Source organism: Haemaphysalis longicornis, unplaced genomic scaffold (assembly GCF_048455015.1).
Source record: "Haemaphysalis longicornis isolate Haplotype H1 unplaced genomic scaffold, Haemaphysalis longicornis Haplotype H1 scaffold_9, whole genome shotgun sequence".
Lineage (NCBI taxonomy): Eukaryota > Metazoa > Arthropoda > Arachnida > Ixodida > Ixodidae > Haemaphysalis > Haemaphysalis longicornis.
Genome location: NW_027526460.1, coordinates 56739890 through 56755707, shown reverse-complemented (window position 1 = coordinate 56755707; position 15818 = coordinate 56739890). Strand labels below are relative to the sequence as shown.

At 48.3% G+C, this 15818-nt stretch overlaps 1 protein-coding gene across 2 annotated transcripts in view; it reads left to right on the top strand.

The window, feature by feature from the left end:
* The window catches only part of LOC144151865 (exportin-4-like), a 39336-nt gene that overhangs the window by 12719 nt on the left and 10799 nt on the right, over positions 1 to 15818 (top strand). Inside the window, exons 9-16 of one of the 2 annotated variants that reach the window (XM_077683022.1) lie at positions 1545 to 1736; positions 3487 to 3611; positions 5660 to 5784; positions 6255 to 6426; positions 10079 to 10238; positions 10311 to 10400; positions 12596 to 12765; positions 15408 to 15656. In XM_077683022.1, coding sequence (XP_077539148.1) covers positions 1545 to 1736; positions 3487 to 3611; positions 5660 to 5784; positions 6255 to 6426; positions 10079 to 10238; positions 10311 to 10400; positions 12596 to 12765; positions 15408 to 15656 — 1283 coding nt within the window. The remainder of the gene's footprint in view (positions 1 to 1544; positions 1737 to 3486; positions 3612 to 5659; positions 5785 to 6254; positions 6427 to 10078; positions 10239 to 10310; positions 10401 to 12595; positions 12766 to 15407; positions 15657 to 15818) is intronic. The other variant, XM_077683024.1, reaches the window with a different exon arrangement.

Below are 15818 nucleotides of genomic sequence, written 5' to 3'. Positions count from 1 at the left end.
TCCACGTGCTTATACAAAAGCTTTTCTCTTTTAACATCTACTGCGTGCACCACGACTGCACGGCTCTTGTGGGAGCATCGATCATTGATGGAAGAGCCGCGATCATTGATGGAAGTTGACGGAAGCTTCTCTTTGCTATATGATTTTTTTAGGCAGCGCCCTCACATTCATTTTTCTTTTTGAGAGAGAGGAGGAGGAGGAATAAACATTTATTCAACTGTATGAGTTCCATTGTGGGAGGCCTCCTTAGGGGGGACACCCCTCTTAAAATTATTTCTTTTAATTTTTAAGTAAATTCTGTGAAACTTGTCAGACTTGCTGCTTTTCCTCCACTGATTTCAAATATGGCATTATTTTTTTAGTTGGTCAATTAGGTCCCGAGATAATTATAGGTAATTAACCATTTTTGGAGGAACAATAGACAAAACTGTGTTGGTAAGAAAACTGTAATCTTTACATTTTCCAATACTATGAACACTGGTGAGTGCAATAAGACAATCAGTTTTTTATGCGTCACTTGGAACTAATTTTACAGCTCATTAAACTTCAGTGTTTGAAGTTGGCACTCAAAATGGCTCCTTGCCAGTGTTGCCACCAAGGTTTAATGAGCTGTAAAATTAGTTCCAAGCGACGCATAAAAAAACTGATTGTCTTAGTGCACTCACCAGTGTTCATAGTATTGGAAAATGTAAAGATTACAGTTTTCTTACCAACACAGTTTTGTCTATTGTTCCTCCAAAAATGGTTAATTACCTATAATTATCTCGGGACCTAATTGACCAACAAAAAAATAATGCCATATTTGAAATCAGTGGAGGAAAAGCAGCAAGTCTGACAAGTTTCACAGAATTTACTTAAAAATTAAAAAAGTTTTTTTAAGAGCAGTGTCTCCCCTTAGTCCAGGAACTCTGGGTCCTTGGCTGCCCGGCGGGCCCTATCCACCAGTCGTTGCTGGTCTTGAGGGTGTGAGCTGGTCAGCTGGTCCTCCTCCCACTGCTCCAGTGTTGGGTTTGGAAGGGGGATGCAATTTTTTTTGGGGGGGGGGGGGGGGGGTTTGACCTATATTCAAGTCGACTTACAATCATGTAAATACGGTAGTTCTAAAACATGTCAAAGACTTCTTTGAGCGTGTGGTCCTCACCCTATGTATCTAATTTGTTGGCTGTTGCGCCGCCATGTCAGCAGTGGTTTCTGGTGGAAAGGAGGGCATCCACTTCTTATGTGCTATCTTTCTCTATCTGTGCCACGGGTTGTCATGTCAAGTTCTGTGTAGGGCCCGTGCGGTGCCTTAATAGCAGCTACACTGTGGAAAGGGTGCAAGATGAGGGGCAGAGAAACAAACATCCTCCAGAGTTTGGCAGGTGCACTGTGGCAGTCATCGGCTGTAGCCTGAACACCAGTGCCACTCCTTGTGGCCACTCGGCATTAGCAGCAGAGATGGGAGCAATAACAGCAGTTGTGGATTGCGGTCAGTGTCGGTGAGCCGTGGATCATCTGCAGGCGGCCTTTCTCACTCCGTTAGCACTCCCTCCCCCTCCTCCCAGGCGGCCCTGTGCAGTGGCATGGAGGACATGGAGCTCCAGCAGGAGGCCCTGGACCACATCCTGGACGCCTGGGTTCCCCTCCTGCAGGAGGCCAGCCTGTTCCCCGAGGAGCCCCTGAGGGCCGCCACCACGCGCGTCTTCGAGCTCTACCTGCGTAGCCGACTGGCCGCCCCAGACGGCACGCGGGCAACCGTGGGTGTTTCCCTCACCTTTTCTCTCTCTCTGTCTCTGACTCACTCACTCACGTCCACACGCGCACACACACACTCCCCGTCTCACTCACTTAAATTAACTCTCTCACACCACACTCACTCACTCTCTCGCAACTCCTTCAACTCTCTCACCTCACTCACCCACCCTGCTCCCTCACTCACGTTTGAGACTGGGTGTGAGCGACACTTGCCACCAATCCTGTTGCACCATGCATTTGCAGTTTGGTATGCCACAAATCGTGTTGAAAGTGTGGGAAACAGTAATGCCTGTTTGACTTTTGGCATTTCCCGTGTTAATGCGCAACTGCTGCCGCTGCTGCAAGTGGTATAGTTGTAGCGACAACACTGTAATCTACCGATATGGGTCAACTTGATTCCGAAATTGGGTGTCCCTTTAGGAGGTCAGCCTGTTTGCGGGAAGGGATGACTTGTAAGAGTGCTGATGGTGTGGTACATGTGTGAGCTCGACAGCTGATGAGGCAGCTGTTACAGGTCACTGCTAAGGGCACTGGATCCGACAACAAAGGGCAAAGGGCACTAGTGGTACGGAAGGGTTGGCCATAACTTTGACTTTCCTCGTTGTATCCTCTTTCTTTGGCACAAGATCTCAACTGTCCTGCTGCAGTCTCGCTAAAGGATGTGCTTCCTTAGCCTCATATATGTGGCCCTCATGTAAAATTGCTGATACGTGGTGTTGTAATTTTGATGTCGTGAGTATTGGAAGTTGGACTGCCGATGTACTGTATTCCTTGCACGGATCTTTTTGTCTGGTCGTTATTGTGGAGTACTACGTGTGTGCCTGGCTGCATAGGAAGTCCTGGAGCGAAAGCTCGCGCCTGTGAGAATTTTGCTGTTCCCATTAACGAAGGTGGGTGCTGATGGAGCACTGGTATGGGTGGCTGGGGTTGTGACATGGTTGCTCGCGGAAGACCAAGCGGTGATGGCAACAGGCTGTGATAGAAGACCGCTTGAAGGTGCTCCGGCATTAGTGGAGCGTGTGGCCGACCCAGGTTGTGCCGTGCTATTTTTAGACAACTCCTGCATTGATCACGCTTGTTTGCGGAGGAAAAACTTGCAGAAGTGCCGTAGAAAGGTTCGCTCTATAATTTGTCTGTACCTACATCACAACTGATGAAAATTGGCTTCATCACGATCCGTTCCTTGCAACCTGTGGGAAGACTGTTCAGGCACAGAATGGGGCTTGGTCTTGTTGCCTTGCTAGTGACAGTGGCAGTTTTTTTTTTCTGTAAGAAGATGCAAGAACATGGTGCCCTCTTCAAAAAAGACCATGGCTGATGGTAACACTGGAGCCAAACGACGCGTCTTTGTCTGTCCCCATCATGTAAAGCAGAACCTTAATCCCACTTCTCATCAAGACGGACAGTGATGTCTCATCTAGGGAAAATGGGGAGCGGAATTTAAGCAGCTTTCCATGTCGGCAGGGAGGTTTGAGGTGGGAGTGTGTGTTTTCCGGCCTCTGAATACCCCAATTACCTGTCATCGTAATTTGTGTTCTTACCAATTTCTTTGAATGATGTATTAGCCACGGACCTTTACAGCATCCTGGTATCGAAATGGTTGCAGGTGGGTGCAACGAGGTATGTCTGTGAGATGACCCATATTTGCCGCGAAGTGTGGGGCTTCGTGGCACGTAAACTGGGCGTAGTGTTTTGTTTGGCGTGTCTATGTGATGTGGCTGTTACATGGGCCCCCTCTCCCGATGTCCGCAGGCTGGCGATGAAGATGAGGTGGCTGAAGAAGACGAGGACGATCGAGTGCGTTTCCGGGATCAGCTGTCCGTCCTGGGCATGCTGGGCCGCCATGTCTTGCCCCATAGCGTGCCCCTGCTCTACCAGTAAGTGAGCCTTGCAGAGACAGGGTTAGAGAACACATGCAGTGCCAACATAAACAGAGCCGCAAGCAGTTAAAGGAGCCATGAAGAGAAAACACAAGTTTGGTTCATTCAAAAGATTGTCTCGTTAGAATCATACTGACACCACTTTTAACGTAAACTTCGCTCAAATAAGCTACATAATTAGGAAAAACGGGAATGGTCATGCGACCCACCAGCTCATTTCCCGCAACAGAACCTATGTCGTCACATGAGCTAAGCACTGCGATTGGCGGAGGCTGGCAGAAGCAGACGCAAATTAGGTAGAACTTACAAACTAGACGAACGAGCGATTTGCGCTTAAATTTAGGGCACATTCTTTACAAAGCAATAAGAATGATGGGACAAACAGTGGAAGTTACGAAAGCACATGTAAACAAAGAAGTATTGATGCGTTCTGCTGTTTGTACTGAGCACAGCATGCTTGGTTTAGCTGCACAGCACTACGGGGCTTGGGGTTGTCTCAGACGACACTGGCCGATTGACGCAAGCAACGGTGTCTTACTTGACCCCATTTGTCGAGCGAGCACTGTTTCAGGGAACGAATATTTTCTCCCAGAACAAAAACAAGCCAGGTTTAAATGCGGGCAAAAACAAACCAAACGCTTGCCACGGTATGGTGGCGTCATCTAGGTTACGGAACGTAAAGAAACGCGGGAACAAACCAACACCGCTGTACAGGGTGGAGACAACCTTTGAACGGTCCCGTGCCGCCGCAATTGGGCCAACGGGCTCAACGCGTTATTCTTTTCGTTTCCCACGAGACCTAGCAACGCGAAACAGACAATATGATTCAAACTTCTTCAGTAAACCGCGTTGCGGCGATAATTTTAGCGCGGTTTTGACACAATGACTTGCTTCGGCGGCAAGCGAGCAACCGAAAATGGCGGCGCCAGCGTATACGTGTCTCTACCCTGTACGGCGGATGCGTGAATGAAGGTACTCTAGGCTGCAGAGCGGTTGGTTCCTGTGATGTCATTTGGGACCACGAAAACGCACGATTGAGCGGGAAAATCAAAATTTTAACCTAAATTGTTTAATTTCTCAGTGAATAAAGCACCGTTTGTATCCGGACAAGCGCTGGGGGCACTATAAAACACGAAATCTTTCGAATAAAACCAACTTGCATTTTCTCTTCATGGCTCCTTTAAGGATACGTTTACTGTGCTAGATTTTGTTCCGTGCATCATTTTTTGTTACTGTGCAGTACAGATGAGAATGGCACCCAGCTGGAGCTGCATTCTGCAAGGCCTCTTAGGAGTAGTCTCATAATGCAGAAAACATGATCACACTGATTTATTCCTGTGTGTCCACATGTTTGCAGGAAACTTTTTATATCGGGCACCAATTTTTTCTTATGTACTTTTATATACCGTGGTGCCACTGTGGCTGAGGCTAGCTGCTGAGTCCAAGCATGCGGGTTTGATCCCAGCCACGATGGTGGCTTTTCAGATGGAGGCAGAAAGTGAGAACTCCCATATGTCCGAATTTTTCTGTGCGTTAAAGATCCCTGGGTTGGGAAAATGAATCCAAAGCCCGCCTCCTCAGTGCACCTCATAGTCCAGGTGTAGCTTTGTTGCGATGAACTTCAAAAACTTGGAATGTTTTAAAATCTTCTTTTGTAGAAATTTCGCAATTTGTTGAACTTTCATGATGAAAAAGTAAATACGTGGCTGATTAATGATAGGTACTAGCAAATGGGTTTTGTATGGCCACTGGCATAGCCAGGCTTTTTTCAGCAGCTGCTGTGTGACATTTTCTGTAAAGTGTAGGAAAAGAAGAGTTCCGCTTTTCAGACCACTGTGGCCTGTCTACACAACCCTGCGAAGTCCCTATTCCAACCTGTCCACAACGCCACGCACCTACTCGTAGCTTTTTTTTTTTTTTCTTTTAAGGCTTGTCAGCATCGTTCGAATAAATTCTCTACCACCTGTCATTGTGGGGGAAGTTCCTTTCACACAGCTGGAGCTTGGTGAAAAGGCCTTGCCCGTGCCGCCCTGCTCCCTTCGCAGGGTGCTGGAGGACCGGACGCGGCGGCTGCAGGAGCTGCTGCAGGCGCAGCCCCAGGCGGGCAGCCCCATGACCAGTGCCCACAGGGAGCTCCTCGAGGACATCCACTGGGTGGTGCTCATCACGGGTGAGCACTGCCCCCTCCTGCTGTTCGCTCGAGGGTTCTCCGTGAGTCAGGAATCTGAAATGTGCCGACAGGTTCACTTTCATTGCGCCTCATGCTGACTATGCATGTCAAATTCAAAAGGTTTGTTGTTGCAGAAGAAGCTGGCTCGTAATTTTGAAAATTAGAAGCCAGTAAACAGTAGGCTGCACACAACTGCGGAAAATTTATACTGCCATGTTGCGACCATTATAAAAAGTTATAAAGAAATGCCGTAGTATTGAGCGTTCATAGTGCAGGGGTTGCACGAAGCACGCGGAAGAGCTTTCCACTTGTGTTTCTAAAACAATCAGAGCTGCTAGTGGCATGCTGCAAGCACACCAGTGGATGGGAACAAAAGCCCTGCTGCTTCTGGCCACTTCCCATTGGGTACGCTGTTGCCCCCCGGAAGTGACCCTGCCCTGTGCCCCTGCCCTGTGCCCCTGCCTATGCAGGCCACCTGATGACCACGGTGAGCGAAGGGGAGACGCCGCTGATCCCCAAGGAGGTGACCCGGTACAGCCTCAACTCGGGGGCCGATACTGCCGCCACGCTGGCACTACTCTCGCGACTGGGCCAGCCAGATGCCGTCACTGCCGTCCAGGGTAATGCGGACCCCGTTGTCAGGTGAGTGGTGACCGTCCTCCATCTCTCGGCAGCTGTTGCGTTACATTCCTTGCCATCAGAGGCAAAAGACAAAAGCACAGTTTGCACCCATTTTTCACTGCACGTTAAAGATCTCCAGGCAGTGTTAAGGGGGGACGCGGCTTTCAACTTCGGAAAAATGACCAAAACATCGTTTTTTTGAAACCCACATATTCGGCTTCTATGTTTCCTATTCTGTGCGTCTGCAAAGTTTTTACGCTGAAAAGCGTCGCAAAGTGGCATAAAAAAATACTTTTGTCAGGCGCGGTGACAAACTATCAGCGCAAAAGGGCGAAAAAACGGCAATTTTCGGAGCGCTCTATCTCCGCAACGGTGCCACCGGGCGCGGCCATTTTGATATGGTTAGATCGGCCGAGCGATCGTCTTTCCGGTTCCGCTAGTCTCTTTTATCTTCGTTCATTCACAAACGCACAAACGGCAGAAAAGAAACGACGCACAAACGAAGCTAGAAATAGATGCTGAAGCGCCATTGGTCCTCCGGTCGGGGCACAGAACGACGACCCTCCTGATTGGATGTCGCGGGCGCAACGCAAGATGGCGGCCGCCTGAGCTGCGTAGCGAGCGGATTGAGTTCATTTTCGCCGCTTCGCTCGGCCGAGTTTCTGTTCAATCTGTGGTATTCAACACGGACGTTATCGCGATCGGAATGCCAGAGATAACGAGCCAGATTACGGGAAGTTGTGTGGCTCGAAAGGCGGAGGTCATCGAACGCTTCGTGGTGCGCGTGACTCTACCGTCGCCAGACCCCGGAGGGTGACGCGGTGTGCGCGCTTGCGATAGCGGTTCGTGAAGTGAACTTTTAGTCGGATTTGCGATGTTTACATGCTTAGTTATTGCTGTGTTTTGACTGTGGGCTCGCTAGCCTTGAGAAAGAAACGGTCGACGCGTCAAACGCTGCGGCGCGCACGGCATAGCCGACGCGCATTGGAGCATCACATGACTGGGCAACCGGTTACGATTGAACGCCAGTAGTTGTAATTAATGCCTGCGACGTTAGTTTTAATCTTAAAAGCGACCTGACCAGCCATATCAGGTATAATCAAAGTTCGATATGTCGCGGTAAGCGTGCGCTGCGATGTGCGCGAGCCATATCGCCTTTCTTGCGCAGCGTTTCCCGTGCACTTGTAATTTTCATGCAAACAGGTTTGAGTTAGTAATATAGGAATAAAAATATGCTCTCTGCGTTAAAAATGTACGTTACTGTGGCAGCATTTAACAGTGATTTTTTTAGGTAAATTATTGATACCATTGCTCAGGGCATACTGGCTGTGCTGCGAGAAATATTGGATGCCTTGAATGTCAAAAGTAGTAAAAAAATATGCTCTTGCATTGAAGTTGGGAGTTATGCAGAATGCTCTACCAAGCTTCAAAGCAGCTCATTTTCAACCTTGTGGTATGCAAACTTTTGGCAATGAACACCTGCACTATGAGTACTAAGTTGCTGTGCCAGGCAAGATAAAACATAAAAAAAGCCAAAAATGTTCAAATTTAAGTAAAAAAAAATGCTTAACTTGTTGCCATGGTGACAACACTGCAAAAGGAGGTTGTCCAGTGCGATACAGCCAACCAACTAACCTACTTTGCATTGAAAGCCCATTGAAACCCATCTCCCCTCCGTTTGGTTTGCAAAGGGGGGTATGTACTCTTCACGGAGGAGCTGAAAATAATGTTTTCTGGAAAGAGAAAGGCTGAAAAGGCACTCCAATTTCAAGGCAAGGCCTTCCAGAAGCCCCATGTTCAAAAGGACATGAAAGGCTACAACCGTGACGACTTTTGATATGTGAAACGTATGTTGCAACTTCGGAAGCCGTTTTCTCAAAACAGTTTTTTTTGCCACCTGTGTCGCTTGTCCCAGGGATTTCTTCGTGACCGCTGGGTCTATTTTGATTCCGTTTCTTGCATTACATTCCTTGATGAACTGTTCAGGTCGTGACACTTTTGGTTTTCCAGATTTGTTTTTTGTGATTTTTTTATTAAAATAATCGTTCACAGTTGACATGCCTGTTGCACATTAACCTCTAAAAAAATGAAAACTAAAAAACATTGTGTTGTAAAAAAAAAATTCTAAAACTGTCACGACCTCGTCCATTCATTTGGGAATGCAAAGCACTTCGAACAAGTTTTCTATCGTGTTTTATAAGCCGCTCAAGCTCGGTACAAGCGGAACAGAAAGAAAATTTCATACATAAAAAAGTTATCAAAATATTAACTTCAAATTTTTATGGTGTTATCACAGAAGCATTTCCAGTTGCTGTGCCAATTTTCATCAAAATCCACAAAGAAATAAAAAAGTTGATTTTGAAAGCCACGTCCCCCCTTAAACTAATCCATAGCCTTCCCCTGCAACATGCCTCCTAGCTCACATGTAGCTTTGACGCGTCAGACCTCAGTTTGAAAAAAAATTGCTTGGTGGGTGTTTTTTGCACATCGTGGTGATGTGCAAAAGCAGTGGTGACTGGTAGACTCTTTTGTAGTGAGGAAAAAACAGAAGCCAACTGCCAGTCTGGTCACTCGTATTCTTCTGTGCTGCCATCAGGTGAGGTCATGCGATCACTTCATGCAGTGGCTTCACCACCACTGAAAGCAGATATCTAACCTTGGGGGAAGTTACTGGCTGTCATTTCAGGTGCGCCATTTGTGCCTGTGAAAATACTGAAATTTTTGGTTGAATGGCTGGATTGCGAAGCAAGTCTTAGGGTATAGGCAACGGCAGGCTACCTTTCCGCACAATGCTGGCCTGCATAGCTGTGATGGGTACGATTACAAACCTTCCGGTAGATAAAAAAATTGGCAGAAATAAGCTGACAGCCATTAGCATGTTCTCAAAGAGACTGTCGTCATCATTGCAAGGTTTTGCTTTTGGCAGCTGGCAAGCGCTTTGTCAGTGGCACCAGTTCAACTAGAGATGTGGGTGCTGCTGCAGTAGCAAAGTGCACTAATGAGAGCTTTAATGCGAGCCTGCATTCTCTGGTTCTACCACCCGTGTTTTCAGCTGTATTATTTTGATGCTTTGCGCTAACTTTATTACAGATTACTTATGCTTAGTAAGCGAGAAATCTCTGGCAAATACAGATCAATGGTAGTAGACCAGTGTGAATAGTGACTCTCACTTTCAAAATGAACATGTCTTCTTTCTTTTTTTACTGGTGTGAAATTGAAGTGAATACTTTGTTATTGCAAGTACGAGAACTGAAATTTACAGTTTCTCAGGTCAAATACAGTAATTTATCTTAAAAGAAAATGGGTCAAGCATTTATTTTACGATGTTCAGTTCAATCTGCAACATTGCTTATGCCTGGATTTTGTAAAGGATGCATTTTGCATATGTTTCTAGTAGAACATTTCTTATAGTTAATGTAAGGAATGGTTTCCTGTATCATGCAGTATCTGCTTGAAGCTTCGAAAGACTGCTATTTAATTCGGTCCCAAATCGAATTTTTCATTACTTGCGGTGATATTTGCATGTTTCGAATATGCACACGCCCGTACTTGGTAGTGATGGCATTTAGCAGTTGTGTAATGCCCAGGGCCATACCTATGTGAATGTCCTGATTTTGTTGCCGCCGTGTGACCTTCTGTGACCCTGCGAAGTCTTGTGGCCGCGTGTATGCAGGCTGACGGTTGCGGTGCTGCAGCTGTGCCACGTCGAGCGGGCAGCCCTGCAGGCGGGCCTGGGCTCCCAGCTGAGCCCCGAGGTGGCCATCACGCTGGTGTGGTTTCTGCACCGCTGGGGGCTCACCTATCTGCTGCCCAACGAGACCTACTACTCGCAGGTGGGCCACGCAGGGGCCCCCCCTGTCGCCTCCCCTTTGCTCAAGGCACCCCTCCTCCTCCCCCCTCTCTAGGAACGCAGGGCCGTGCGGATTATCTTTAAGGGCGCTTTGGGGGACCTTGAGGGCGACCTAGCAAGTGACACTGCGGCCCCTCCCAGCCAGGTAGTGCACACACGAGCGTGGTGGGCATGCACTGGCTTGAAAGAAGGAAAAATGCCACCTCTTCTTCTTGCTTTGTTTTTCTGCTGCTTTGTTTCATTTTACCAGGCGTGGTGTGTGACTTTTCAGCTAACTGTGTGTGTGACTTTGCCACTTGCGGGGCAGGGATTGCCGGGGAGAGAACTGATCACGGAGAATGCAGTAGTATGGGCACCTTCAGAAGAAATTGCAGCGGGGTGCATGAATGTTTGCAAATGCTTCCCCCTAAGCAATTTCCTGGCAGCTGTTGCTAGCATGGAGGCAGTTCCCCAGTTTGGAATGGTGGGCTTAATTTGCATGCACCAGGAGGGGAGGCCTTACAGGGCGTAGAAATTTAGTGAAATTCAAAAGCCCACATTGTAATTGCTTTGGGGGACGCCTGTGTGGGTGTTTTACATACGCGGCAGTTTACGCGAGTTCACCCTCTGGGTAAGAAATGCCTAGCTGTGCAGTCCTCTGGTGTCAGGTTTTCCCGTGACGTTATGTGCAGTGTCGACCTTTTCTTAAAATTTATACTAATGCCCTTTTCTTGGTCTATGTAGGATATATGATATAACAACAAACTTCTAGCTTGGTACCTAGACATCCAGATGAAGCGAGGGAAAGCCAACCTTCGGAAGTTCTTTTGTGCCACTTGAGGTTGAATATATTGGGAGTTGCGGCTATTTTTTTTTTCGATGTAAGTGTGTCAGGGTTCGGAGCGAACACACACACACACCAAATCCTGATCAATCGTCCACACTTTATTCCACACCGCTCCTCGTCCCACTCCGTGTCTTCCCACTCCTCACTCTTGCGTCCCGCTTCGCCCACTTCTCCGCGCACCTAGCACCATCTCTTCACACTCCGCCGCACTACTTGCTGTTAACAAGTGTAATTTTAAAGCGAAGCTCTTTAGCAAATCGTAATTTTTTATGTCCACAGTTAAAAATACGAAGAAATTTCCAAGCGCACGCATGTGAGTGCAAGCCTCGTGGCGACCTCCTGGCAGCTAACAAAAGCAAGAAGAGCGCCCGTGAGTGCGCGCACGTGAGCTTGTGCCTCGCGGCGACCACCCAGCAGTTAAAACCCCCGCGCACATTTGTCATGCCAAAGATACCTACTTGGAGAGATTGCCCAAGATTGGCCAAAAAAAAAACTCCAGCATAATCGTGGCAACGCTTTCATTATCGCAATCACGTTGATAGTGTCACTTAAAGGCTCCGCTCACGACATAGGGCTGTGCGTTCGTCATTCGCATGCGTCTTAGAAGTACGCCAGCTCAGGCGCAGGGGTGGGTCGCCCACGAGACGTCCGCACGCCCAATGAGGAGGCCGCTCGCCTCAAGGCTCGTCGTGCTGGGGATCGAGAACAGAAATGAGTCCAGAGAGCCAAGACGGACCACGTGGCCATGGAGAATGCTGCCCAGAGACGTCACCTGTTTGCCTCGCTCCGACCCCAAAATACAAACCAAGGTTGTCCAGCTGGCTGAAGATACCGCTCGCACCCAAGGGCAGGCAGCAGCCTGCCATCTGAGGGGGAGGAATTCAGGAAGACTCCCACTTCCCCTTCCTCTTTTCACCGAGTTTTGGGTAAAATAAAGTTGTTATCATCAAGAGATGTCGGTGGGCCCAAAACACTGAATCCGTTCAATGCAACTGGACGAAGATGCGTGAATGATACCGGCAACGTCCAGCCGATACCGCTCGTCAGCAGCGGGAACTTCCGTCGGTAACGGGAGCCGATGCTCAGTTCGACCGTGAGTCGTGAGACGTGCTAACGCACACACAACGTTTAATGACCAATGATTAAAACCTACAAAAATGAAGGAAGCTAACGCTTATACCAACAGAGATGAAGCAAAGGTCATTACAGCAACGAACAAGAAATCGGCTGCAATTGTGGACTTAAACCGTCGTGATGGTCATGAAGGTTGCTTACAGCTTCGCTACCTTCAAGTGTTACGCGTTAGTGTGAGCTTCCTTCATTTTTGCTTATTTAGTCCCATTGTAAATTTACCGTGCTCAAAGATTGCTCGATATACATGATAATTCGATGTAAGGGGGTTCAATCAGGTTTGGCTGTAGCAGGAAAACGTTCTTCGGTAAAGGCGACGTTCACATGATCCGGCAGAGGTGGTGTTCCAGCCCCGATTGACCCCTGGTGGGCTGACCCTGCAGATGAGCCCAACGCTGGTGGCAGCGTTTGGGCGTGACTCGGAGGCGGGGCCCTGTGTGCTGGACTGGGTGCTGGGCAAGCTGTGCTCCAACCTGGAGATGTGGCGAAGCGAGGCCGCCCTCACGCTGACCACCTGTCAAGCCATGGTCTCCCTCCTCAACAACGTCGAGAGGTAGGAGGAGTGCCCCTGGCTCTCCCTCCCTCCCTCCCTCCCTCCCCCTCTATACCTCTCTATTTCTCATTTCTCTCTCTCTCTCTCTCTCTCTCTCTCTCTCTCTCTCTCTCTCTCTCTCTCTCTCTCTCTCTCTCTCTCTCCTCTCTCTCTCTCTCTCTCTCTCTCTCTAACCCCCCCTATCTCCAATCAAAGCACTTCTTTGTGCGAGCGCAACACATCTGCTGCTATGTTTCTGTGAAGTGTGAAGCAAAAAAGTTTGAAGTGTCTCTTTGTAGGCGTTTTCAGGGGCTGTGGCGCCTTCTCTTGACTACTTTTGGTACCAATGCCAGGCCGATACTGAAACTAGTCAAGAGAGCACTACAGCCTCTTTAGAGAATCACTGCCCTGCACCTGACAAATTTCCCGTTGAGTGGAGCTGCTTTTAGTGATGTGATAGCTGCCCCAATTGCGTCAAACTGTGCCAAGAGGCGAATCCTGCGCCATCCTGCTACATTCTGGTCAAATATGAGCAGTCTGCGCCAAGTCTGCGAGAAGTTGCCGTTCGCTTTGCCACTTTTTAACACCAAAACTGGAACCATTCGCAAACTGCCGTGGTTGCTTGCAGGCTCGCCGTGAGAGCTTCCTTGCTCGTTAGGGTTGTGCTAGTGATGCCAGTGACGCTCAACTGGCTTATCAGTGCTTGCACTGCTTGGTCTTCCAATAGGTATAGAGAGCGTGTTGCTTCAGAAGAGTGGGTAACTGAGCGGAGATGTACTGACTCAACTAAATCACCTAAAAAGGATAATGCTGAACGGGCGGCACAAGCTGAAGTGGAAACGGAAAAAAAAAAAATGATCAGCAATGCTGATCGTCTGATTGGTTGGGGAGTGAAGTCCAAAGACTTTGGTGACATTGAAAGTGGGCATTCACTTCTAGCAGAAGGCTTGCTTCAGCATTGGCGAAACTCGCTTGTGCCAAGAAGAGTTGTGCAACCTAGTTACCTGAGGCAGCAAATTTCATTTTGTAAGTTAGTTTGCAGCATTTGTTCGTCACTGTTTTCTACACTGGTGCAATGGTTTCTTTTATTTTTTCTTGTGGTTCTCAAATGAGAGTGTGTGTAGGTTATTTTTCATTCCGTATATTGTAGCCAGTTTTTACTCATATCTTTCGTTGTCATTTGCCCAATATCGTGAGAATTTATTCTGCAATATGTATGTCTTTTGTCATGTATCTCATACACTTTGTGCATTAGCATAATATTAAATTTGTGAATATGGTATTTTTTTTTGTTTTCACCTTCAGACATTTTAGAAACTTGGATGCAGTGGTTTGCTTACGTTGGGGGTTATAAAATAAACATTTTTATTCTTTGTGCAAATAGTCATCACTTGCCGTCACACTATGCGATACGTATACGCCTGCTCGAAAAGCATGCTGACCTGCTAGAAAACATAATTTTAGCTGCTCCAAAGGCTGCTCCAAAGTGGCTTGGGCCAATCACATTACTGGGCTTCAATTTTTTGTTTAGTCTATAGGCTGTGTTTTCCCACTTAATGCGACGTCCATTAGGAGCAAGGGATTAGTAGCAAAAGATCATGTAGAGGCATTCTTTTTAACACCAAACTGTGGCCATGTTCGTGGATGGCTTCATTTCAAATGGAGGAGGGAATCCTGTGCAACTGTTTTTTGTGAGCAGGACATGTGTGTATTTGCTTTGATTGCATAGGCCAGTAGATGCTTGCCTGTCCTTCCCAAGCCCTACTGTAATTGCACACACAATGGCTTTCCTGCTTGCTTCCCAGAGCGTAGAACCCATGAACCTTGGACTGAGAACGTCAATAACTTGCTCACTTCTTGCAGTCGTCGGTTGACTTAGTTAAGAACATCTGCACTGTTCTTGCATGCATCCCTGGTTACAAGCAGGGTTCTCCCCAGGAATTTATGAGAGGTGAACATTCTGAGAACAGGGGGAATGGGGAGATGTTAAGTTCAAAAATTTCAAATTTTAATCACAAGGATTCAACAACTCTGGTCAAATACCGCTGGCCCAATACCGCACATAGCTGGCCATTTTTCTGACTTGAAAACAACTTGTTCAGACTCCTCCACGTATACAGGCAGCAAGCTGTGCTGCCCGCTACCGCTGGATTGCTCTCGCCCAGTGGCCGTTTTCAGTTCCTCAGGCGCATTTCAAAATGGGTCAGTCGGAGTGGTGGGGCCTACCGAACTTAATTTAAACAGTGGGCAGTGAACCAGAGAGATGGGCGGTAAAGAGGAGCAGTGGGCGGCATTTCCACCGCCACCCATCGTGGGGAGCACTCTGGTTACAAGCGTATGTGCAGTAGCTTGAATCTTGTCTACGTTGAATGGGAACATGGAGGTGGCGATCCCTCTGCACTTAGCAAATTCACTGACTGGTAGAGAACATCAAAAGAGTAAAAGCCAGTAAGGGGGAATTGCTCAAACCTCATAGGTGTCAACATAGGTGAGCAGTACTACTGTCAAGAAGGGGTTATTAGGTCTGATTATTGTTCCCCCCTTGTTTATGTGGTGCAGTGCTGCACTACCTACCACCATTCTGAGTGTTGTTTGTCCTGTGTCACTGTTGGCATGTAACAACGTGCAGCCACTGTTCCTGAATGCTAAACGCGCCACTGCAGGGGCCACCAGGCAGCGGCATGTCCGAGCTTGCTGGCACTGCTGCAGCGGCAGTCGCAGGGCCAGCTGGGACCCCTGGCCCCCGGCTCCCACCGGGCGCTGCTCAAGGCCCTGGCCATCGCCTGCACGGCCAACCGCTCCCCCGAGGCCCCCCGCCTCTGGGAGGCCCTGCTGAGGCCCCTGCGCGCGCGCTTCGACGAGCTCCTGGGGGCCCCCGACCGGGCGCGCGCCTGCCTCGCCGAGCCCTTTAAGTGAGTAGCGAGCGCACAACGCTTCCTCGTTGCCCCATCTTACAGGCCGACCAAACCTGTCGTTAAGCACAATCACAGTGTTCTTGATAAACTGTGAAGCACAGTGCCACCACATGGATAGTGCAGCACTGGTAGATCTACACTGAAAGACCAGCGGGCACA